Genomic DNA, 22,600 nt, shown 5'->3' with positions numbered 1-22,600 from the left:
TAGAGCTTTTTATCCGTGGAAATCAAGGCACTTAAGTGTTTTCCTAAGCAGCAGTACCCCACGGTGTGTGGAGTGGAGTCAGGGCTGAAGAGGGGAATTTCTCTCTCCAACACTGAGAGAGCCCCAGAGGGTGTCAGGCCTAAACTGTTGAGCAAACTCCTCCCTCTCCCAAAATCCAGTGGCGGGGAAGCGATTGGACGATCGCGAGGAGACTGCCCAGGCGTCTTCCCCCCGACGCCATTTTGGGAGCAGGGGCAGGCAGGACTACATTTCCCAGCATGCTAGGGCAGCGAGCAGCGCCATCTTGCCTCGTTGTGGTGGCCGGGGTCTCCTTGGGAAGCCAGAGGGGAGGAAGGTGTGGTTCAGCCCATGGCTCTTTTCCCGGCCTTTGCCGGCGCCGCAGAGTCCGGGGAGACGCCAGCCAGCGGTAGCGAGGGCTCCAGGAGAGGTAACGTCCTCCTAGGGGGCCGGCATCAGCGGCCTAGTGCTCTGCCAGCCCCGGTCCCTCTGCTCACGCCCCCCTCCACCTAGAAACCCTGCTGGGTCTCCTGCTCCCCATGGAGACCCCTCCCCGCCCAGCGCTCCCCTCGCAGCAGCCCCCCGGTGCCAGCCCTGCACACACGCTCCCTCCAAGGGGCGGCCCCGCTTCTGCTGCTCCGTGCGTGGAGGTGGGTGCCGGGCGCGGACCCCTGAGGGGACGGCGAAAGCGGCGGCATCAGATACACGCAGGTGCCTGCTGCCCACGTGTGGGGGTGTCAGTTATGCCCGGCTGTCAAGGTGGCCCCCGTTTTATGCCCTGCAGTTGGTACCCGTGAGCGCACTTACTGAGCTGTAATACGCGGGTTTGCAGTGAGGCTGCTGCTGGAAAGAAGCTGGCGTGTGAGAAGGCTACCAATCCTCTGGCACACCTCCCCCTAACTTGTGACTGCGCTGGGGGTATGGCGATCTAACAACACCATGAACTTTGCCGATTTTCAGGCCCTCCCCTCGGGGTACACATCTGTTCCCCTCTGTTCTTTGTCCAGGTTGTGTTAACTTTGGACAAAGTTGGTCTTTATTCCGTTTACCCAGGTCCACAACACAAATATAGTTTTATCTACAGAAACTATCATTTTTGTAAAAAGAACAGAAGGACTTGTGAACCTTAGAGACTAACAAATTTATTTGAGCATAAGCTTTCGTGAGCTACAGCTCACTTCATCGGATGCATTCAGTGGAAAATTGGTTAGTCTCTAAGGTGCCACAAGTACTCCTTTTCTTTTTGCGAATACAGACTAACACGGCTGCTACTCTGAAACCTATAATTTTTGTGTGAGACAGTAAGATGATTGCAGAGAGAACCTAAAATAGTGACACCTGCAATTTTTTCCACGAGAGCCCGGCCTCCTGTGTTATACATATATACTGACTAATCTAATCGCCTTCTATGATGAGATTACTGGTTCTGTGGATGAAGGGAAAGCAGTGGATGTATTGTTTCTTGACTTTAGCAAAGCTTTTGACACGGTCTCCCACAGTATTCTTGTCAGCAAGTTAAGGAAGTATGGACTGGATGAATGCACTACAAGGTGGGTAGAAAGCTGGCTAGATTGTCGGGCTCAACGGGTAGTGATCAATGGCTCCATGTCTAGTTGGCAGCCGGTATCAAGTGGAGTGCCCCAAGGGTCGGTCCTGGGGCCGGTTTTGTTCAATATCTTCATAAATGATCTGGAGGATGGTGTGGATTGCACTCTCAGCAAATTTGCGGATGATACTAAACTGGGAGGAGTGGTAGATACGCTGGAGGGGAGGGATAGGATACAGAAGGACCTAGACAAATTGGAGGATTGGGCCAAAAGAAATCTGATGAGGTTCAATAAGGATAAGTGCAGGGTCCTGCACTTAGGACGGAAGAACCCAATGCACAGCTACAGACTAGGGACCGAATGGCTAGGCAGCAGTGGTGCGGAAAAGGACCTAGGGGTGACAGTGGACGAGAAGCTGGATATGAGTCAGCAGTGTGCCCTTGTTGCCAAGAAGGCCAATGGCATTTTGGGATGTATAAGTAGGGGCATAGCGAGCAGATCGAGGGACGTGATCGTTCCCCTCTATTCGACATTGGTGAGGCCTCATCTGGAGTACTGTGTCCAGTTTTGGGCCCCACACTTCAAGAAGGATGTGGATAAATTGGAGAGAGTCCAGCGAAGGGCAACAAAAATGATTAGGGGTCTGGAACACATGAGTTATGAGGAGAGGCTGAGGGAGCTGGGATTGTTTAGCCTGCAGAAGAGAAGAATGAGGGGGGATTTGATAGCTGTTTTCAACTACCTGAAAGGGGGTTCCAAAGAGGATGGCTCTAGACTGTTCTCAATGGTATCAGATGACAGAACGAGGAGTAATGGTCTCAAGCTGCAGTGGGGGAGGTTTAGATTGGATATTAGGAAAAACTTTTTCACTATGAGGGTGGTGAAACACTGGAATGCGTTACCTAGGGAGGTGGTAGAATCTCCTTCCTTAGAGGTTTTTAAGGTCAGGCTTGACAAAGCCCTGGCTGGGATGATTTAACTGGGAATTGGTCCTGCTTTGAGCAGGGGGTTGGACTAGATGACCTTCTGGGGTCCCTTCCAACCCTTATATTCTATGATTCTAGGGATCGGCAACCTTTGGCACGCGGGCTGGTTTGTTTACCTGCCGCATCTGCATGTTCGGCCGATCGCAGCTCCCACTGGCTGCGGTTCACCCCTCCAGGCCAATGGGGGCTGCAGGAAGTGGCGCGGGTCGAGGGATGTGTTGGGGGGCTTACTAGGGCGGGCTGCGTACTAAAGGTTGCTGATCCCTGCAGTAGCGGTTCTCAACCTTTTTCTTTCTGAAACCCACCCAACATGCTAGAAAAACTCAGTGGTCCACTTGTGCCACAACAATTGTTTTTTCTGCATATCCAGTAGATTAAAAGCCAAGCCGGCATTAGGGGTAGCAATGTAATTGTCTGGGCACCATGACGCAGGGGGCTTTGCAAAGCTAAGTTGCTCAGGATTCAGCCCTGGGCATTGGGGCTCTGCTTTCTGCCCCAGATCCCAGCAACTCTAACCCCGTCCTGCGCTTTTGTTTATTTTGGCTGACCCCCTGAAATCTGCTCGCTGCCCCCCTTGGGGCCTTGGACCTCTGTCTGAGAACTGCTGTTATACACCATACTGTGCTTCCACTAGATGGTACTGTAACTTTTGGTGCTGCCCTCACAATGAGGGGACTTTTTAGCCACATTGGGGGACCTTGTTGGGTAATGAAACCTGGACAGGATGGATGGTACTGGTTAAAGTCCCAGTCCTGCAAATTACAATGCATGGGAAGACCTCTGTGCCCATGTGGAGATCCAGTAGGGTTTTTCATGGGTGCAGGGCTCTGCCCACACATTGTAACTTGCAGGATTGTGACCTTCACTTAACCTTACTGTGTATGGACCTCATGTCCCCACAACAATCTTTCATTTTATAGAGTTGAAGGCATATAGAACAAGAGGTTGAGACTGAAATTCAGATTTGGATTCTCTTTTTTAGCACTATTTCTAGACCACAATTTTGTCCACAAGTAATTTTTTAAAGAAATCATTCATTTTAGAAATATTGACACTTTAAGAGGGAATCGTTCAATTACATTGCACTTTCTGCTGTATTTTCTTTTGGTTTTTAACCCCCTCCTAATTCTGAAAATTGAGTACAAATATTTTAGCTATATTTCAACCTAAGAAGCTCAGTGCTAATTCATTTTTTGTGTCTGAGCTTGGAGAGGTAGAGATAGAAAGTGATTAGCAAACTAACACATCATTACTTTTCCAGAATTTGTGGAAATGTCTTCTATAAATTATCAGCTTCCACTAATTAACAGATTGAGCATATTTTAGTAATGTTATAAAACATTAAATATTAAACAGAAATAACTGTTATACCACCATAAACTGTGATCCCATCAAATTTCACAAATTTAATAGAATAAAATGAATACTTGTCTGAGAACTAGGTACTGTAGAATGTGGTGGTGATGAAAGATGGCACTCTTTCCTTGGAGCCAGTGTCCTTCCTGGGTGTAGGGGCCATTGTGCTGCTGAATGTGTCATTTTTTAGATGATACATAAAACTGAGGTGCTCTTTGTGATCATTTAATATCTCTATGCATTTTTTTTTTGTAAGAGCTGGGGTATTAACTCTGGTACTCTGGCCAGATTTCATTTTGGGTAATTGCATTCTGCCTACCTATGCTTTCCCCTCTGTTTTATTTGGATTTTGATAGTTTGACTTCCTGTCTGAAACTTTTGCTGTGTCATTTTGTACTCTAGAGGGCACTGCGATTTAGTGGTGAGTGAAGTGAAGGGATGTTATGAAGTTTAATTAGGACCCAATTCTGCAGAAGTTTACTACTAAACATACTGTTTACTAATGTGAGCAGCCCCTTGATGGCAGTCTGTAGTACTTATAAGATTGGGGCTGTATGTTATAATGTGCCTTAAGATCCTCCAGTGAAAGGTGCTTTAAAAATGAAAAGTATCACTAGGTCCCACAATTTGTGCTAGAACCAGACTTATAGATGTTTGCAAAGCAAAAAAGCTTGATTTGAGATTCTTGAACATTGACTCTGCTGTCAGGTACTGGGAGGTTTTTTCAGGTGGGAAGGGTAGAAAGAGTCTAATGCATTATCTTTCTGGTGTTATGCCCATGAACATGGAAAACAATAGGAAAAAATAAATTTTAACACAAATTATACAGACCAACAATATGCCAGGTGTTTTAAAAAGTTGTATTAAAGTGAAGTCCCTTCCTTGAAAACCGTACAATTTTAGGTTAATGATGATGAGATGTGAGGAATTAAAAGCGGTTCAAATATTTGTTCCCAGCCCAGTATTTCACTGGAGATTATTTACAAGTAGGCTTTAACTAGGTACGTGTTATGTAATGGAATAGTTGTTTAATTCTCCCCAAAGTATTAGGTCAGCATGGTTTACCATTTTGTACAGAATAGCAAGAGAATTTTTAACATCTGGCTGGTATAAATGATGATTTAGGGGGCATCTATGCAAGTACATTGATTGTACCGGGGATGGAGTTGGAGTTTCTACCATGATTCTACAAGTTTAAAACACAATTTGGTCTTGTCTACACAGGCAAGATTGAGCTGTGGACATAGTCAAGGAATTAATATGTTTATATAATCATTTCTAAAGGTCAAATTGCCTTTGATAAAAGGTCCTGTTACTGGAATCCCAGTGGAGGCCAACTGAGGTCACTCAATTAGGGTGAACTGCAAAGAATGAGGCAGTCAATCCCCAAAGCTGGTGGATATTTCAATACTTAGATTTACACAAAACAGCTTCTTTATTACCTCACTGGTTGCCCAGAAACACAGTTCCCTTAAAGTAACCCGCCTCAGACCTCCATCCAGGTATCCAAGTCAACTAAGATGAAGATTTCTGAAAATCTTATTTCATCATATAGAAGAAAAGGTTCTACCAATCCCAAAGGATCAGACACATTACCTCCCAGGTTAATGAATATTCCAGATTTTACTCAAATATACATTTCCTGCTAATTCTTATTAAGTAAACTAAAATTTATTAAAAAAGAAAAGCGAGTATAGGTTAAAAGATCAATATACATATATACATGAGTTCAATTCTTGAGGCTCAGATACATAGCAGAGATGGTGAGCTTTGTAGTTGTAAAGAGTTTTTAGAGTTTAGTCCATAGGTTATAGTCCTGTATCACATCCAGGGTGTACCGGGTTAACTGCTGTCTCATCTTGTGACTCAAACTTCCTATGATGAAGCTTAAGCAGATCTGAGATAAACAGGATCAGGACCCAAAGAACTTTTATACAATTTCAAGTCTTCTTTGACAAATCGGAGTCCCTCAGGGAACAATAGGAATTAGGCTGACTTTGAAGGAGGTCCATCACGGGTACTTAGCTATACAAATTAACATAAGGCAATCGCCTGTTCCTCCACCATTCATAGATGATTTGATATATATTTCAAAGAGAGATGAATACAGCGATGTCCCATGTTTACAATGAATGTAAATGCTAGGATGTTCTTTTGATCTCTGAGTTATCAGAATACAGCATAGACAGGGACTGTTGATTACATTGTTGACCACTACCTATATATATGTAAGCACACAAAACCACAAACATTATCTCCCCACATGTCTTTAAGGGTTGAATTTGAGTCATTTATTTTGCAGGATGTTTAACCTTTTCTGGCCATGAGTCACAGGCCCTAAAATGGGAATGTAAAGAATCAGAAACTGAACGATACCTGTGTCCTTTTACTTTTGTGAGCAATCCCATTGATTTTAGTGGGTGCCTTCACCTGTTCTAGGTATAACAGATCCTTCCAGTTAAAGTTCATTTCAGGTTCATGTTTTAAATGTTTTAGATCTGCAGTATTTGGAATGTTTGTTAATAATGGCTCACAGTGAGAATGCTACCTTTTTTATATTTTTCCCTAATTTTTTTGGACAGTCATCTTGAGAAATACACATGAAAAGGGAATATCAATTTCTTTTTTCTTTCCATTTTTTGTTTTTAGAGTGTGGGTCTCACCCTTTGAGCAACTTTTTAAATTTAGAAATATTAGATTTGATAACAATCTTCCACCCTCCCAAAGTGAGATGGTTTCCCTATTCCCTCCCATCTACTGAGCTTTGGTCTCACCCTTCACCCAAACTGACTGAGTAATGGATTAAGTACATTTTTGTTCCTACAGTCAATCAGTTTCCTCACTGTTTCTCTGATGACCCCTGCTTGTGATGTCATCACAACAGCTCACCAACCTCTTTCCAAACAGGAAATAGTGTTTAAAAAATGATCTATTAATGTTTTGTTTATATTAAAATCTTTGATTTAGGGATTTACCTGACCTGATGTTCCTTCATTTAAAATGTTCTCACCACACCTAATGCTTGAGCGTATAATTCTACTGATTTCTGCAAAGAAATAAACTTGAACTGAAATAACTAAAGCAGTTTTGATTTGAAATCGCATTTTCATTCCTATTGTTGTAATCACAGACTGGCACAAAAAAATAAAATAAATAATTAAATTTGTTTTAATTTGCAATTTTAGTGCAAATTTGTGTGTTGACCAGCCCTATGCTTTTTTGTGGTTTCTATCCATTGCTGCCTTTTTTTAGTTCTCTGTGCACTGGCATCAAGAGTGATGTAGTCAATAACGTAAACAGTTCAGGGAACAGTGTTTGTAATTAACTAATTCAGAGGTAAAGAGACCCTCATGCATTGTTATTTTACGGTTTTAAGACTCAGATTTTCAGCGGTACAGCGCACCTACAACTCCCATTGTAGTCACGAGGAGCAATGGTCCCTAAAAATCAGGCCCCATATAACAGAATGGAGGGACGGTATCCCTAGCCTCTGTTTTCCAGAAGCTGGGAATGGGCGGTAGGGGATGGATCACTTGATGATTACCAGTTCTATTTATTCCCTCAGGACACTTGGCATTGGCCACTTTTGGAAGACAGGATACTGGGCTAGATGGGCCTTTGGTCTGACCCTGTATTGCCGTTCTTATGTTCTAATAATAAGATTGGTAATGCAAAAATATTTTTCCCCTTATTGGGGTACTTTTACCATTTTACATCTCAAATGGTTTTATTGTAAACTATCACTTAGCACCTATCCACGTTATTTGTTTAAGGGCCTGATTCTGTACCTATTCTAGTCAGTGACACAGATTTCCTTCACTTCAGTGGTGGTAAGATGCCTTATTTGTTTAGGAAGAATTTCTGAGGCACTGTTGTTTAACAGATTAGGAGTTGGAACGCCTGGGTTCTGAACGTTGTATCAACAGTCTCTGACTTTGGACAAATCACTTAGCTTCACTATGCCATTTGTAAAATGAAGCTAGTACTTTATATAATGCAAATGATCAGAACACTTTCTACTATTAAGTACAAAGTATTATTGTCAATATTTAAAATTAAAATCAGACATGAAATGTAAAAGTATTTACTGTGCAGTAATTACTTTTTATACAAACTTATGAAAAGTATTTCAGCCAAAATAAATGACTCAATAGTGAGTTATTACATATTTTATTATGTAGGTAAGCAATAATTTATTAAGGGAAGCTGTGTGGTTATACAGAATACCTGTAATTCTCAAGTACATTGTTAGGCATATGGCCAAAAATATAAATGTGTTCAAAATATCCCGTGGGATAGGTGTAATGATTTTAAGGAGGGTGAACTGACTTATTTCCAGTCCTGTGCTGTTATGCCACATAGCTGCACAACTAGAATCTTTACCAGTCGGTCAGTTTTCTCTTTCATTATGTTCATCTGGGTAATATTGCACAAGTCAAAATAGGCACTTTACAGATTCTACTGTGTGTTTGTGTGAACAAATAAATAATGAAAAGGTCATATACATGAAGGACCAAATCATTAAAATTCTGTAAATCCAGAATAATACCGTTGAAGTCAGTGCAGTTATTCTGGATTACACAAGTATAAATGAGATCAGAGTATGACCAAGGGATCAAACAACTTTTTGGGGCAGTTCCTATCTCCCTCCCCCCACTTTCCCAGAAACAAAAGCACCCCAAAAGCACATGGAAAGAACATTGATGTTATGGCAGAAGTTGATAAGAGCAGTTCCTATTTATGAATATGTATTTCAGTGATAAAAATTAGGAAATAAGGCTGTCTCTTTTTCCAGCACACTGTGTGGCATTGACTTAATTACTGCTTTAGGTCCTCATTATGCAATTGTGATGAGTGTATGTTGAAGTTCCATGGATCTTGAATGTAGAAAGACTGCAGGACTAGCCCAGAATCAACCACTCTTGATATTTCCTGGAAAACATAGGGACTGCAGCTTGAGCCTGAACGTGTACACTATATTTTTGTAGCCCTGCAGCTTGACCCCTGCAAGTCCGAGTCAGTTGACCAGGGCCAGCTGTGGCTGCATTGCGTGTCTTTTATCACAGCGTAGACATGCCCTAAGAAGCATTCTCTTTAGAGTTAGTTCTTCTTATATATCAGTTCTGAAGTACTTCAGTTACAGGGACTGTGTAAGACAATACTTCAGCCTGTGAAATTCCTTGTGTCAAGGTTCCTTCCCTACTCTGAACTCTAGGGTACAGATGTGGGGACCTGCATGAAAACCACCTAAGCTTATTTTTACCAGCTTAGGTTAAAACTTCCCAAAGGTACAAACTATTTTACCTTTTGCCCTTGGACTTTATTGCTGCCACTACCAAGGGTCTAACAAATATATAACAGGGAAAGAGCCCGCTTGGAAACGTCTTTTCCCCCCAAAATCCTCCCAAACCCTACACCCCCCTTCCTGGGGAAGGCTTGATAAAAATCCTCACCAATTTGCATAGGTGAACACAGACCCAAACCCTTGGATCTTAAGAACAATGAAAAAGCAATCAGGTTCTTAAAAGAAGAATTTTAATAGAAGAAAAAGTAAAAGAATCATCTCTATAAAATCAGGATGGTAAATACCTTACAGAGTAATCAGTTCAAAACATAGAGAATCCCTCTCGGCAAAACCTTAAGTTACAAAAAACCCCAGAAAAACGGGAGTATACATTCCATTCAGCACAGCTTATTTTATCAGCCATTTAAACAAAACAGAATCTAACGCATATCTAGCTAGATTACTTACTAAATTCTAAGACTCCATTCCTTTCCTGTTCCCAGTAAAAGCATCAAACAGACAGAGAGAACCTTTGTTTCTCCCCCACCTCCAGGTTTGAAAGTATCTTGTCTCCTCATTGGTCATTTTGGTGAGGTGCCAGCGAGGTTATCCTAGCTTCTTAACCCTTTATAGGTGAAAGGGTTTTTCCTCTGGCCAGGAGGGATTTTAAAGGAGTTTACCCTTCCCTTTATATTTATGACACCTTGTTTCCTACCTGGCTTGAGTAACATTGTTGATGGCTGAGTCAAATATCTTTAAAGGTCACTTACATGGAAATTTTCCAACATATGTCCCACCAGAGTGGATTGATTTAAATCAACTTTCAATTTGTACTTCATTTTTTTCTAAAGAAAGATTCTTTCTTATTGGTTGATATAACCATTAAAACGTTGATTAATAGCTAAATAGATCCTTTACACTAGGTTTGGTGCATTTTTTGCTTCCTAGGAGGGTATGCTATAACTATATGCATTTATTTAAGCAATTATATAGTGTAGTGTTATGATTGAGCTTTGGGGGCACTCCCAAATAATAAACTTATATGGATATGGTATTTGTAGTGTATATGGGCCTATTGGGTATATAGGTATAGTATGTATATATACATATGACACCACCTCGTATCCAAGCATAATAATCCTTTTCCAATCTGGTGGTGTAGTCTGACTGTTTTACTTTGGTACCGTAGATAGCAACAGATCCCTATTTGGGCAGTTACAGTTACTACCTAGTAGTAGGTTGAGTGTTTTGAAATACTGGGATAGGCATTATTATTACAGTATGTCCCACAGTGCTATGTATATAAAAAGTAAAACAGAAATTTGGAGTAGTGACATTACAAATGAGGCCTTTATATATAATTTCTTGTAATTAGCTACAGTACTGTCCATCCATGTTATATGTTACCCTTACTGCTGGTTGTCACCCTCTGGGATAAGCTTTGCTGGGCAGGAAACTGGAGTGGCTAGCTTCTGTGTTCCATTCATTGCATTGCTATGTGATTTACCAGTAGCTGACATAGATTCAGTTGTTTCTTATAGCTGCTGTCTTCCAGATAACTACTGAATGGACAGTAACCAATTTATCCAACATTGCTGTGTCAGGATTTAGTATTGGTACTCAGACACTGAACAAGATTGTTTTGAATAACATGTGCCTCAGTTAGGATGCAATGTTACTGATCCAAATTATGACTGGTACTAACAGGGAATTTGTTTACACAATTTATAGTTTCTATGTAACTTAATGATTAATTTTACCAATATGTTTTTTCCTTGGTGCCGTTCATTTGTTAATTTTTACTAGTGTGTTGGTTAAACAGCTTTGCAAAGTTATTCACATTGTAAATGCTGTACAGCAATAATACAATACAGCAGTAATACTGCAATAATACAGTTGCTTTTACACAATAGCCAAATTCAAATTAAATGACAGTTTAACCTGATCTAGCTAGTGATTTCTAGCTGATTGCCAATTTAATTGTTCATATATGGTAGACCGAGGTGTAGTTGACCAGTCTCTTACTTATAAAGCACTTCATTTTTCTTTTCTTGGGGCTTCCTTCACTGTACACTGATATCGTCTGGTGTTTTTGTGGTGTGATATCTTCTGGTGTCTTTGGTCTGTGGGATGCAACCTTAAACAGCTAGTTAGTGAACATAATAAAGTTTTTTTTGTTTTGTTTTTACATTTCTTCTTGTTTTCAGTAACCCAAATTTAATACACTTATTAACTTAGTGTGTTTACAGTGTAATAGAGACCAAGTCTTTTATAACAAAGCTATACTTTTGCAGTTGTATAGACATTCATTTTTCACTTGAGGTGCATTAGTAATATTTAATACTAAATGTAATACTTAACTTCTAAAATAGATGCTCACAATCTTCTGTGAGAAGGTGTAATGCTTTTCCCTGCTGAGCACTCTGTTTTACAAAAGAGTTAGTAACATAATTTTTACCAAGCTTTTTAGAGTTAATTTGCTTGTGATACCAATTCCACTTTTAACTATTTAGAATCATAAACTTTAACAACCACTACCTAACAAAAAAGAAGAGTGTATAACAATTAAACCAAAATACATTTTAAATGCAAGTTCATGCAAACACTTTGAGGGTGTTAAATTTTTATGACACTTTATTGCAGGGGTGGGCAAACTTTTTGGCCTGAGGGTCACATCTGGGAATAGAAATTGTATGGCGGGCCATGAATGCTCACAGAATTGGGGTTGGGGTGTGGGAGGGCTCTGGTTGGGGGTGCAGGCTCCGGGGTGCGGCCAGAAATGAGGAGTTCAGGTGCAGGAGGGGGCTCCGGGCTGGGGAGGGTGGGGCAGGGGGTTGGGGCGCAGGGGGAGGCTCAGGGGTGCAGGCTCTGGGCGCCGCTTACCTCAAGCGGCTCCTGGAAGCAGCAGCATGTCCTTTCTCCAGCTCCTATGCGGAGGTTCATCCAGGCAGCTCTGCCCTGTCCGCAGGCACCACCCCTGCAAGTCCCATTGGCCGCAGTTCAATGGGAGCTGCAGGGGCGGCGCCTGGGGCGGGGGCAGCATGCAGAGCGGAGCCGTCTGGCTGCCCCTTCATGTAGGAGCTGGAGCGGGGCATGCCGCGGCTTCCGGGAGCTGTGTGGAGCGGCCTCCGACCCTGCTCTCTGGCTGGAGCGGGGCAAGCCCCGGACCCCACTCCCCAGCAGGAGCTCGAGGTCCAGATTTGCCCACCCCTGCTTTATTGTGTTTGGGAGCCAAAGGTGGAAACCTGTTGAAATTGTTTGGTTAGCTTTATGCATAAATTATTATTTATGACATTCTTATAACTATATTTAAAAGTGCAAACAAGTTTATCAATTATAAACGCAAACAAGAAATTGATATTTGTTTTCTTTGAATAAAAAATAATCCTCTCCCAAAACTGGGATTAATAAAAGAGAATTCTTTTTGTTTGCAGTTGCATTATTTGTTGAGGCATATATTTATAACTGAAACCTTCTTAAACTTTGGAAAAAATAGTAATAATATTATGATGGTTATGATGGACCCCAACCATAATATTAAAATAATGTGGTACCATTTATATTTTTAAAAAAAGGTTATAAGGCATAAAGAATTTAGTCATTAAAACAATGCATTTAAAACAAAAACAAGCAGATAAAAGCATTAAACACTTAAATAAGCAAGTTATTACCTTTTTATTTAAAACTTTTAATAAACATTGATAAAAATTCATATCATTTGCCAAATTTGTGTTACTAATTTAGTAACTTAACTTAAGCTGTATTTTAAAGAATCCTTATTGAGGTTACAGGGACAAACCATCCCGATGCGTAGAAAGAATAGTAAATATGGCAAGTGACCAGCTTGGCTTAACAGTGAAATCCTTGCTGATCTTAAACACAAAAAAGAAGCTTACAAGAAGTGGAAGATTATACAAATGACCAGGGATGAGTATAAAAATATTGCTCGGGCATGCAGGAGTGAAATCAGGAAGGCCAAATCACACCTGGAGTTGCAGCTAGCAAGCGATGTTAAGAGTAACAAGAAGGGTTTCTTCAGGTATATTAGCAACAAGAAGAAAGTCAAGGAAAGTGTGGGCTCCTTACTGAATGAGGGAGGCAACCTAGAGACCGAGGATGTGGAAAAAGCTAATGTACTCAATGCTTTTTTTGCCTCTGTCTTCACGAACAAGGTCAGCTCCCAGACTACTGCACTGGGCAGCACAGCATGGGGAGGAGGTGACCAGGCCTCTGGGGAGAAAGAGGTGGTTCGGGACTAATTAGAAAAGCTGGACGAGCACAAGTCCATGGGGCCGGATGCGCTGTATCCAAGAGTGCTAAAGGAGTTGGTGGATGTGATTGCAGAGCTACTGGCCATTATCTTTGAAAACTCATGGCGATCGGGGAAGTCCCGGACGACTGGAAAAAGGCTAATGTAGTGCCCATCTTTAAAAAAGGGAAGAAGGAGGATCCTGGGAACTACAGGCCAGTCAGCCTCACCTCAGTCCCTGGAAAAATCATGGAGCAGGTCCTCAAGGAATCCATTCTGAAGCACTTGGAGGAGAGGAAAGTGATCAGGAACAGTCAGCATGGATTCACCAAGGGCAAATCATGCCTGACTAATCTAATTGCCTTCTGTGATGAGATAACTGGCTCTGTGGATGAGGGGAAAGCAGTGGACGTGTTGTTCCTTGACTTTAGCAAAGCTTTTGACATGGTCTCCCACAGTATTCTTGCCAGCAAGTTAAAGAAGTATGGGCTGGATGAATGGACTATAAGGTGGGTAGAAAGTTGGCTAGATTGTCGGGCTCAACGGGTAGTGATTAATGGCTCCATGTCTAGTTGGCAGCCGGTATCAAGTGGAGTGCCCCAAGGGTCGGTCCTGGGTCCGGTTTTGTTCATGAATATCTTCATAAATGATCTGGAGGATGGTGTGGATTGCACCCTCAGCAAGTTTGCAGATGACACTAAACTGGGAGGAGATACGCTGGAGGGTAGGGATAGGATACAGAGGGCCCTAGACAAATTGGAGGATTGGGCCAAAAGAAATCTGATGAGGTTCAACAAGGACAAGTGCAGAGTCCTGCACTTAGGACGGAAGAATCCCATGCACCGCTACAGACTAGGGACCGAATGGCTCGGCAGCAGTTCTGCAGAAAAGGACCTAGGGGTGACAGTGGACGAGAAGCTGGATATGAGTCAACAGTGTGCCCTTGTTGCCAAGAAGGCCAATGGCATTTTGGGATGTATATGTAGGGGCATTGCCAGCAGATCGAGGGATGTGATCGTTTCCCTCTATTTGACATTGGTGAGGCCTCATCTGGAGTACTGTGTCCAGTTTTGGGCCCCACACTACAAGAAGGATGTGGAAAAATTGGAAAGAGTCCAGCGGAGGGCAACAAAAATGATTAGGGGACTGGAACACATGACTTCTGAGGAGAGGCTGAGGGAGCTGGGGATGTTTAGTCTGCAGAAGAGAAGAATGAGGGGGGATTTGATAGCTGCTTTCAACTACCTGAAAGGGGGTGACTGTTCTCAGTGGTAGCAGATGACAGAACAAGGAGTAATGGTCTCAAGTTGCAGTGGGGGAGATTTAGGTTGGATATTAGGAAAAACGTTTTCACTAGGAGGGTGGTGAAACTCTGGAATGCGTTACCTAGGGAGGTGGTGGAATCTCCTTCCTTAGATATTTTTAAGGTCAGGCGTGACAAAGCCCTGGCTGGGATGATTTAGTTGGGGATTGAGCAGGGGGTTTTGAGTCCTGTTTTGAGCAGGGGGTTGGACTAGATGACCTCCTGAAGTCCCTTTCAACCCTGATATTCTGTGATTCTATGATATTTCATTACTTTATATAAACTTTATATTAAAGCTCTGCTGTATGGAAATAAGGAATGCCCATGTTTCAAATATTAGTTAGTGCTTAGGATTAGAAACAGTCTGCTTGTCTGTTGCTTTGCAACCATATCTTCAAGAAAGTTAGGAGTAATTCCAGTTGTTGTATTCCTGAAGGGTTAAAATAATTAATTTACTGGATTTATTTAAAGTAAAGTTTTTACCTTGTTTTCTCTTTGTTGTTTTTTTTTTTTCAGCTGCTTTATCTTTTGGAGGTTTCTTTAAAAACTTCAATTTTTAAAACAAAGAGAGAGAGTGGTAGTGCAGAGGAAGAGGTTGGGAGCAACCTAGATTAACTCTATCAAGATATATTAAGGTACAGGCAGTAGCAGCGAGTTTAGCAAACTGAGAAAAGATATAAAGGAAAACTTAACCAGTATGTAAAAATATTTGAGAAAGAAGGTTATATTTTTAGATTTGAGCGAGGAGTGTGGCTCCATAGGTTAAAGCAGTTGGGAACCTGCAGCCCTGGTTTTTATCCTGTCTCTGAGAGGAGAGCAGGCGTTGTTACTTGCTCTTGCAAAACCTGAATTTGTTCCCCCAGTGTCTGTTATTTTTGTTTGCATGCCAAATGGATTGCAGGAGTGCCCTTTTTTGCTGCAATTGACTGTTTTTGGGCAACTCCGTGTGTTAATGCATCAATTCTAAGTTTTAACCTGCTTAATCTTGTTTTTTCATTTTGAAATTCTTTTTTATTCACTCCCTTACAGCGTGGATATAAATCAATTATTTTTGTGAGTTAAATCGGATTTTTTTGATAAAATGCTTTTTGAAGAAAAAAACCAATCTAAAGATAGTTTTAATTAAGATACATTATAGCTCAAAGATCTCTCATCATGGAATAGGATTATAAATTCTAATTCTGTAGTATGAAACAATATATTCATGTAACATTTAAGAAAAGTTTTGTAAATGAGTTCCAATAGTTCATGGATTATGGGGTTTCAGGGGCTTCTGTATAGATTATTTAGGTTAATCTTTCTATCTACCCAATGGGACTCAGTGCTCAGTCTAGAAGGGACCATCAGAGATGCTTAGTTTTGCAGTTCTCAAACTGTGGATTAGTGTCTCCAGAGAGAACATGCTTGTTAACAGCAAAAATGTTTTTAAATAAATAATATATAGAGGTGAGAAATAACAGACTTAAACCCTATTGTCCCTTTACAAATTTGTGTACACAGAGTCAATCCCTTACCTCTCTCTAAAAGTGCAAAGTTTCAAAAAGTTCAATGAATAGAAGATTGTTGGGGGCGGAATAGGGTCTGGACGAGGAGAAGAAGTCTGGAGAAAAATGTGAGAAGGGAGGGACAGGCAGTAGAAATAAAAGTGAAACTGTTTGAGCAGCGTATTCCGGAAGTCTTAAGGTCTTTCTTAGTGCAGCCTTCATTGATTTGAGATCTACCATACCATTCTCTCACTAGAAGGGAAAACCTATAATAGATGCAGGCTGTAAAAGAGACCCAGTTTGGGAATAAGAACCATTCAAGAAATATATGTTTGCTGATGATGTTTTAAAGAAAGCCACACCAGTGAACTGGTGGAAGTCACTTAAGCACTTGGATTCAGAGACTGTTGAAGTGATAATCTCACTTTTAACAGCAGTAGCTTCTTCTGCTGGTGTAGAAAGAATATTTTCTTCCTTAGGACTAATTCATTCCAAATTGAGAAATCATTTGGGACCTGAGAAAGCAGGAAAGCTTGTTTTTCTTTTCCAGATTATGAGCAAACAGGAAAATGAAGGTGAATACGACTGAGTTAGCTGCAGAAGCCAGTATTTTAAAAAGAACAGGAGTACTTGTGGCACCTTAGAGACTAACAAATTTATTTGAGCATAAACTTTAAGTGAGCTGTATTTTTTGCCTCCACTAGCTCTTTTTCATAATTCTGTAAGGCTGGAATAAATATTTTTTGTATTCTTCCTCATCTTTTTTACGATTTTGAATATTTATGAAAATAGGTCTTTGTTTCTGAATAGTTCCTTTCCTTCTCTTTATTCTCCAAAAGAAGTCCATATCTTCTCTCTTTTACCATTCTAATGTTGTGGAGATAATTTTGATGGCACAAGTAAAAATTATGGCAATGATTAAGTAGCCTGAACAGATGCATTTTTAAACACAAAGAATTGGTATTCATGCAGAGATCTCCAGCAATAAAATGCCTGGGAAGTGAACCACTTCCATATCCTACCATCATCCAGAAAATGTGACATAAGCAAAATTTTGGAGAAGTAATCACTTACAGTGCTATATTGTATATCAGAATTAAATGTGAGTGTCTTTGATTTCACTTGATACAGGGGTAATGGTATGTTAGTTGTTAGAGGAGGGGAAGTCTAGGATTTAGGGTTCTAATTCTGGCTCTGCAATGTGAACTTGTACAAGTAACTTAAACTTGCTGAGTGTCCCTATCTGTAAAATGGGTTTAAAAACATTTTTCACACATATAGTATGATGAGGTATAATTAGTTTGTATACATGAAGTGCTTTGATATACTTGAAGGAAATAAATACGAAGTGTTATTTATTTATTTACTTGTAGCACAATCTTATTATTTTTCAGAATTTTTAAGATAAAATAATTTCTGTATAGGAATGGTGGTTGAGAGTTTTGTATTGAAATATTGTCTAGGGAAAGCTCTATCTGAATAACACGGGTATTTATGCATTATAATAAACATTGTTAATATTGAGAGCAATACATTCCTTTTGAAGTCCTCTGGTATTTTTTTATTTTAGTAACTACATGTCTGTTGTTTGGGGCATTAAAACCCACGGTCAGCCTGATTTTGACATTCACCATATAGAGAGTTCTAAAGTATGTGAAACTCTTTTGCTTTTCAGTTTACACTTTTAAATATTGTTTTGTAGCATTTTACTTAAAATTTAGATTCATGTCATGGGAGGATTCCAGGTCCTAAAAATGTTTTACAGTGTGCTAAAACTCAGTGGTCTGCTAAGTGAAAATTTCATGGATTGCTTTCTACTATCCTTGCCTCTTATAAATGACTTTAGTGACATTTGCTGTGAATTAGGTTGTCTGCTGACTAGATGAATCTGCACCTTTTAAAGAGTACAACAGGCAAATTGTTGTAGATCTCACATTTTTCTCTACCTGCAGAATTGGACTGGCTTAGCAATCCAAGCTTCTCCACAGAAGATGCACTGAAACTGCACCAGCACACTGCAAAGGCTTCAGATCCTGCTCCTAAGAGATCACAATTTATAAGGTAGCAGGTTCTTTGCAACTTTTTAAATAGCCTTTTTCTAATGTCCTACTTTTCTTTTGGTGTAAGTGTGGCCAAACTCAGGAGCTTACAGTGTAGCTTTTCGTTGCACGGTTTACTGTTTATATCACCAACAGAAATTGTTCCAATGAAAGATATTACCTTACCCACCTTGTCGCTCAGTTCACTGGTTAGAAAGCCAGAATTGTGTCATTTGGAAAATTATGAATAATTATTGCATTTCCCTTTATTTAAAGTAATGAGAAATTAGCCTTTTAAAATTACTTTTCCTTTAGCTTTTTCTCACTGGTGCATTCAAATTGCTGCTAATCTTGGTGAAAGGAGGTAGCTGAGTGATCGTGATTATGGCTACATTTTAGTCACAGGTATTTTTAGTAAAAGTCATGGATAAGTTTCGGGCAGTAAACAAAAATTCACAGCCTGTGACCTGTTTATAACTTGTACTACCTGTTCATGACTTGTACTACATATACCTGACTAAATCCTGGGGTGGGGGATGGCCAGGGGGTGCTGCAGGTGCATTGGGTGGTGGTGGTGGCCTGGGGGCACCACGGGTGCTGGGGGGTGGGGGTTGGCAGGGCTGGCAGGCTCCCTACCTGGCCCGTCCCTCCCTGGAAGTGGCGACATAGATTCATAGATACTAAGGTCAGAAGGAACCATTATGATCATCTGGTCCGACCTCCTGCACAACGCAGGCCACAGAATCTCACCCACTCACTCCTGCGATAAACCTCTCACCTATGTCTGAGCTATTTAAGTCCTCAAATCGTGGTTTAAAGACTTCAAGGAGCAGAGAATCCTCCAGGAAGTGACCCGTGACCCGTGCTACAGAGGAAGGCGAAAAAGCTCCAGGGCCTCTTCCAATCTGCCCTGGAGGAAAATTCCTTCCTGACCCCAAATACGGCGATCAGCTAAACCCTGAGCATATGGGCAAGATTCACCAGCCAGATACCCAGGAAAGAATTTTCTGTAGTAACTCGGATCCCACCCCATCTAACATCCCATCACAGGCCATTAGGCCTATTTACCATGAATATTTAAAGATCAATTAATTACCAAAATCATGTTATCCCATCATACCATCTCCTCCATAAACTTATCGAGTTTAATCTTAAAGCCAGATAGGTCTTTTGCCCCCACTGCTTCCCTTGGAAGGCTATTCCAAAAGTTCACTTCTCTGATGGTTAGAAACCTTCGTCTAATTTCGAGTCTAAACTTCCCAGTGACCAGTTTATATCCATTTGTCCTTGTGTCTACATTGGTACTGAGCTTAAATAATTCCTCTCCCTCTCTGGTATTTATCCCTCTGATATATTTATAGAGAGCAATCATATCTCCCCTCAACCTTCTTTTAGTTAAGCTAAACAAGCCAAGCTCCTTGAGTCTCCTTTCATAAGTCAGGTTTTCCATTCCTCGGATCACACTAGTAGCCCTTCTCTGTACCTGTTCCAGTTTGAATTCATCCTTCTTAAACATGGGAGACCAGAACTGCACACAGTATTCCAGGTGAGGTTTCACCAGTGCCTTGTATAACGGTACTAAAACCTCCTTATCGCTACTGGAAATACCTCTCCTGATGCATCCCAAGACGGCATTAGCTTTTTTCATGGCCATATCACATTGGTGGCTCATAGTTATCCTATGATCAACCAATACTCCAAGGTCCTTCTCCTCCTCCATTACTTCGAATTGATGTGTCCCCAGCTTATAACTAAAATTTTTGTTATTAATCCCTAAATGCATAACCTTACATGTCTCACTATTAAATTTCATCCTATTACTATTACTCCAGTTTACAAGGTCATCCAAATCTTCCTGTATGATTTCCAGGTTCTTCTCTAAATTGGCAATACCTCCCAGCTTTATGTAATCCGCAGACTTTATTAGCACATTCCCACTTTTTGTGCTGAGGTCAGTAATAAAAAGATTAAATAAGATTGGTCCCAAAACTGATCCCTGAGGAACTCCACTGGTAACCTCCCTCCAGCCTGACAGTTCACCTTTCAGTAGGACCCGCTGTAGTCTCCCTGTTAACCAATTCCTTATCCACCTTTCAATTTTCATATTGATCCCCATCTTTTCCAATTTAACTAATAATTCCCCATGTGGCCCGGTATCAAACACTTTACTGAAATCTAGGTAAATTAGATCCACTGCGTTTTCTTTGTCTAAAAAATCTATTACTTTCTCAGAGAAGGAGATCAGGTTGGTTTGGCACGATCTACCTTTTGTAAAACCATGTTGTATTTTATCCCATTTACCATTGACTTCAATATCCTTAACTGCTTTCTCCTTCAAAATTTTTTTCCAAGACCTTCCATACTACAGATGTCAAACTAACAGGCCTGTAGTTACCCCAATCACATTTTTTCCCTTTCTGAAAAATAGGAACTATGTTAGCAATTCTCCAATCATACGGTACAACCCCTGAGTTTACAGATTCATTAAAAATTCTTGCTGATGGGCTTGCAATTTCATGTGCCAATTCCTTTAATATTCTTGGCTGAAGATTATCTGGGCCCCCCGATTTAGTCCCATTAAGCTGTTCAAGTTTCGCTTCTACCTCAGATATGGTAATAGCTACCTCCATATCCTCATTCCCATTTGTCATGCTACCACTATCCCTAAGATCCTCTTTAGCCTTATTACAGACTGAGGCAAATTATTTGTTTAGATATTGGGCCATGCCTAGATTATCCTTGACCTCCACTCCATCCTCAGTATTTAGCGGTCCCACTCTTCTTTCTTTGTTTTCTTCTTATTTATATGGCTATAGAACCTTTTACTATTGGTTTTAATTCCCTTTGCAAGGTCCAACTCTACTTTGACTTTTAGCCTGTCTCACTTTATCCCTACATGTTCTGACCTCAATAAGGTAGCTTTCCTTGCTGATCCCTCCCATCTTCCACTCCGTGTATGCTTTCTGCTTTTTCTTAATCACATCTCTGAGATGCTTGCTCATCCAGCTTGGTCTACAACTCCTGTCTATGAATTTTTTCCCCTTGGGTTCTTGGGTTGCAGGCTTCCGATAGCTTCTGCAGCTTTGATTTAAAGTAATCCCAGGCCTCCTCTGCCTTTAGATCCATAAGTTCTTCAGTCCAATCCACTTCCCTAACTAATTTCCTTAATTTTTGAAAGTCAGCCCTTTTGAGATCAAAAACCCTAGTTGTAGATTTATTTTTGTTAATCCTTCTGTTCAGTTTGAACTGAATTGGCTCATGATCACTTGAACCAAGATTGTCCCCTATAACCATTTCTTCTATGAGGTCCTCACTACTCACCAAAACCAAATCTCAAATGGCATCCCCTCTAGTTGGTTCAGCAACTACTTGATGAAGGAATCCATCAGCTATCGCATCTAGGAAAATCTGAGCCCTATTATTATTACTAGCACTCGTCCTCCAGTCTATATCTGGGAAGTAAAGTCTCCCATGATCACACAGTTTCCATTAGTATTTACTTCATTAAAAACATTAAAGAGGGCTCTATCCATATCCAAATTAGATCCTGGCGGTCTATAGCACACCCTAAGCACTATCCCAGGGGAGGCTCTAATAATTTTCTTCCCCAGTGTAATTTTTGCCCAGACGGACTCTGTCTTATCCATTCCATCACTTCTTATTTCTTTACATTCTACCTCATCATTGATGTACAATGCTACTCCACCACCTTTACCTTTATTTCTGTCTTTCCTGTCTTTCCTAAACAGCACATACCCTTCAATACCTGTAGTCTAGTCATGACTACTATTCCACCATGTTTCTGTTAAAATATCTGGTTTCACTTACTGCACCGGTAGCTCTAGTTCCTCCATTTTGTTACCTAGGCTCCTCGCATTGATGTACAAACATCTTAATTTTTGCTGTTTGGCCTTGCTCACATTCTGTACCCATTAGGCCCAGTCCTTCTACAGCCAGTATATCCTATTAGACTGGTATCCACACTGCCCTTCCTCCTTATATACATTCTCCTACCCACGGCTGTATCCTTTCTTACTTCTTTTTATTCCCTCTCAATGCTAAAATCTGGCGTGGAGATTACCTGGACATCTCCCAACCATGTCCCCCAATTTCCTAGTTTAAAGCTCTCTTAATCAATTGTGCCAGCCTCCATCCTAGAAGTCTATTTCCTTCCCTACTCAGATGAAGTCCATCCTGAGAGAACGGTCCTCTGTCCATGAATGCCTCCCAGCGGTCATACATCCCAAAGCCCTCCTTATAGCACCACTGTCTAAGCCATCTGTTGATAGTCATAATCTTGTCACACCTTTGTTGCTCTTCTCTAGGAACAGGCA

At 40.9% G+C, this 22,600-nt stretch overlaps 1 protein-coding gene across 3 annotated transcripts in view; it reads left to right on the top strand.

The window, feature by feature from the left end:
• The first annotated feature begins 289 nt into the window (after positions 1 to 289).
• The window catches only part of NRDE2 (NRDE-2, necessary for RNA interference, domain containing), an 80,761-nt gene continuing 58,450 nt past the window's right edge, over positions 290 to 22,600 (top strand). For all 3 annotated transcript variants that reach the window (XR_007357399.2, XM_048855801.2, XM_048855800.2), the window contains exons 1-2: positions 290 to 448; positions 18,180 to 18,288. Coding sequence is in view for 2 of the 3 variants with exons in the window: in XM_048855801.2 (XP_048711758.2) it covers positions 370 to 448; positions 18,180 to 18,288 (188 nt within the window). In the remaining variant the exon portion in view is untranslated. The remainder of the gene's footprint in view (positions 449 to 18,179; positions 18,289 to 22,600) is intronic.

Source organism: Caretta caretta, chromosome 6, assembly GCF_965140235.1.
Source record: "Caretta caretta isolate rCarCar2 chromosome 6, rCarCar1.hap1, whole genome shotgun sequence".
In the NCBI taxonomy this organism is placed as follows: Eukaryota; Metazoa; Chordata; order Testudines; family Cheloniidae; genus Caretta; species Caretta caretta.
Note: the sequence above shows the minus strand (reverse complement) of the source record. Positions and strands in the feature narration are given on the sequence as shown.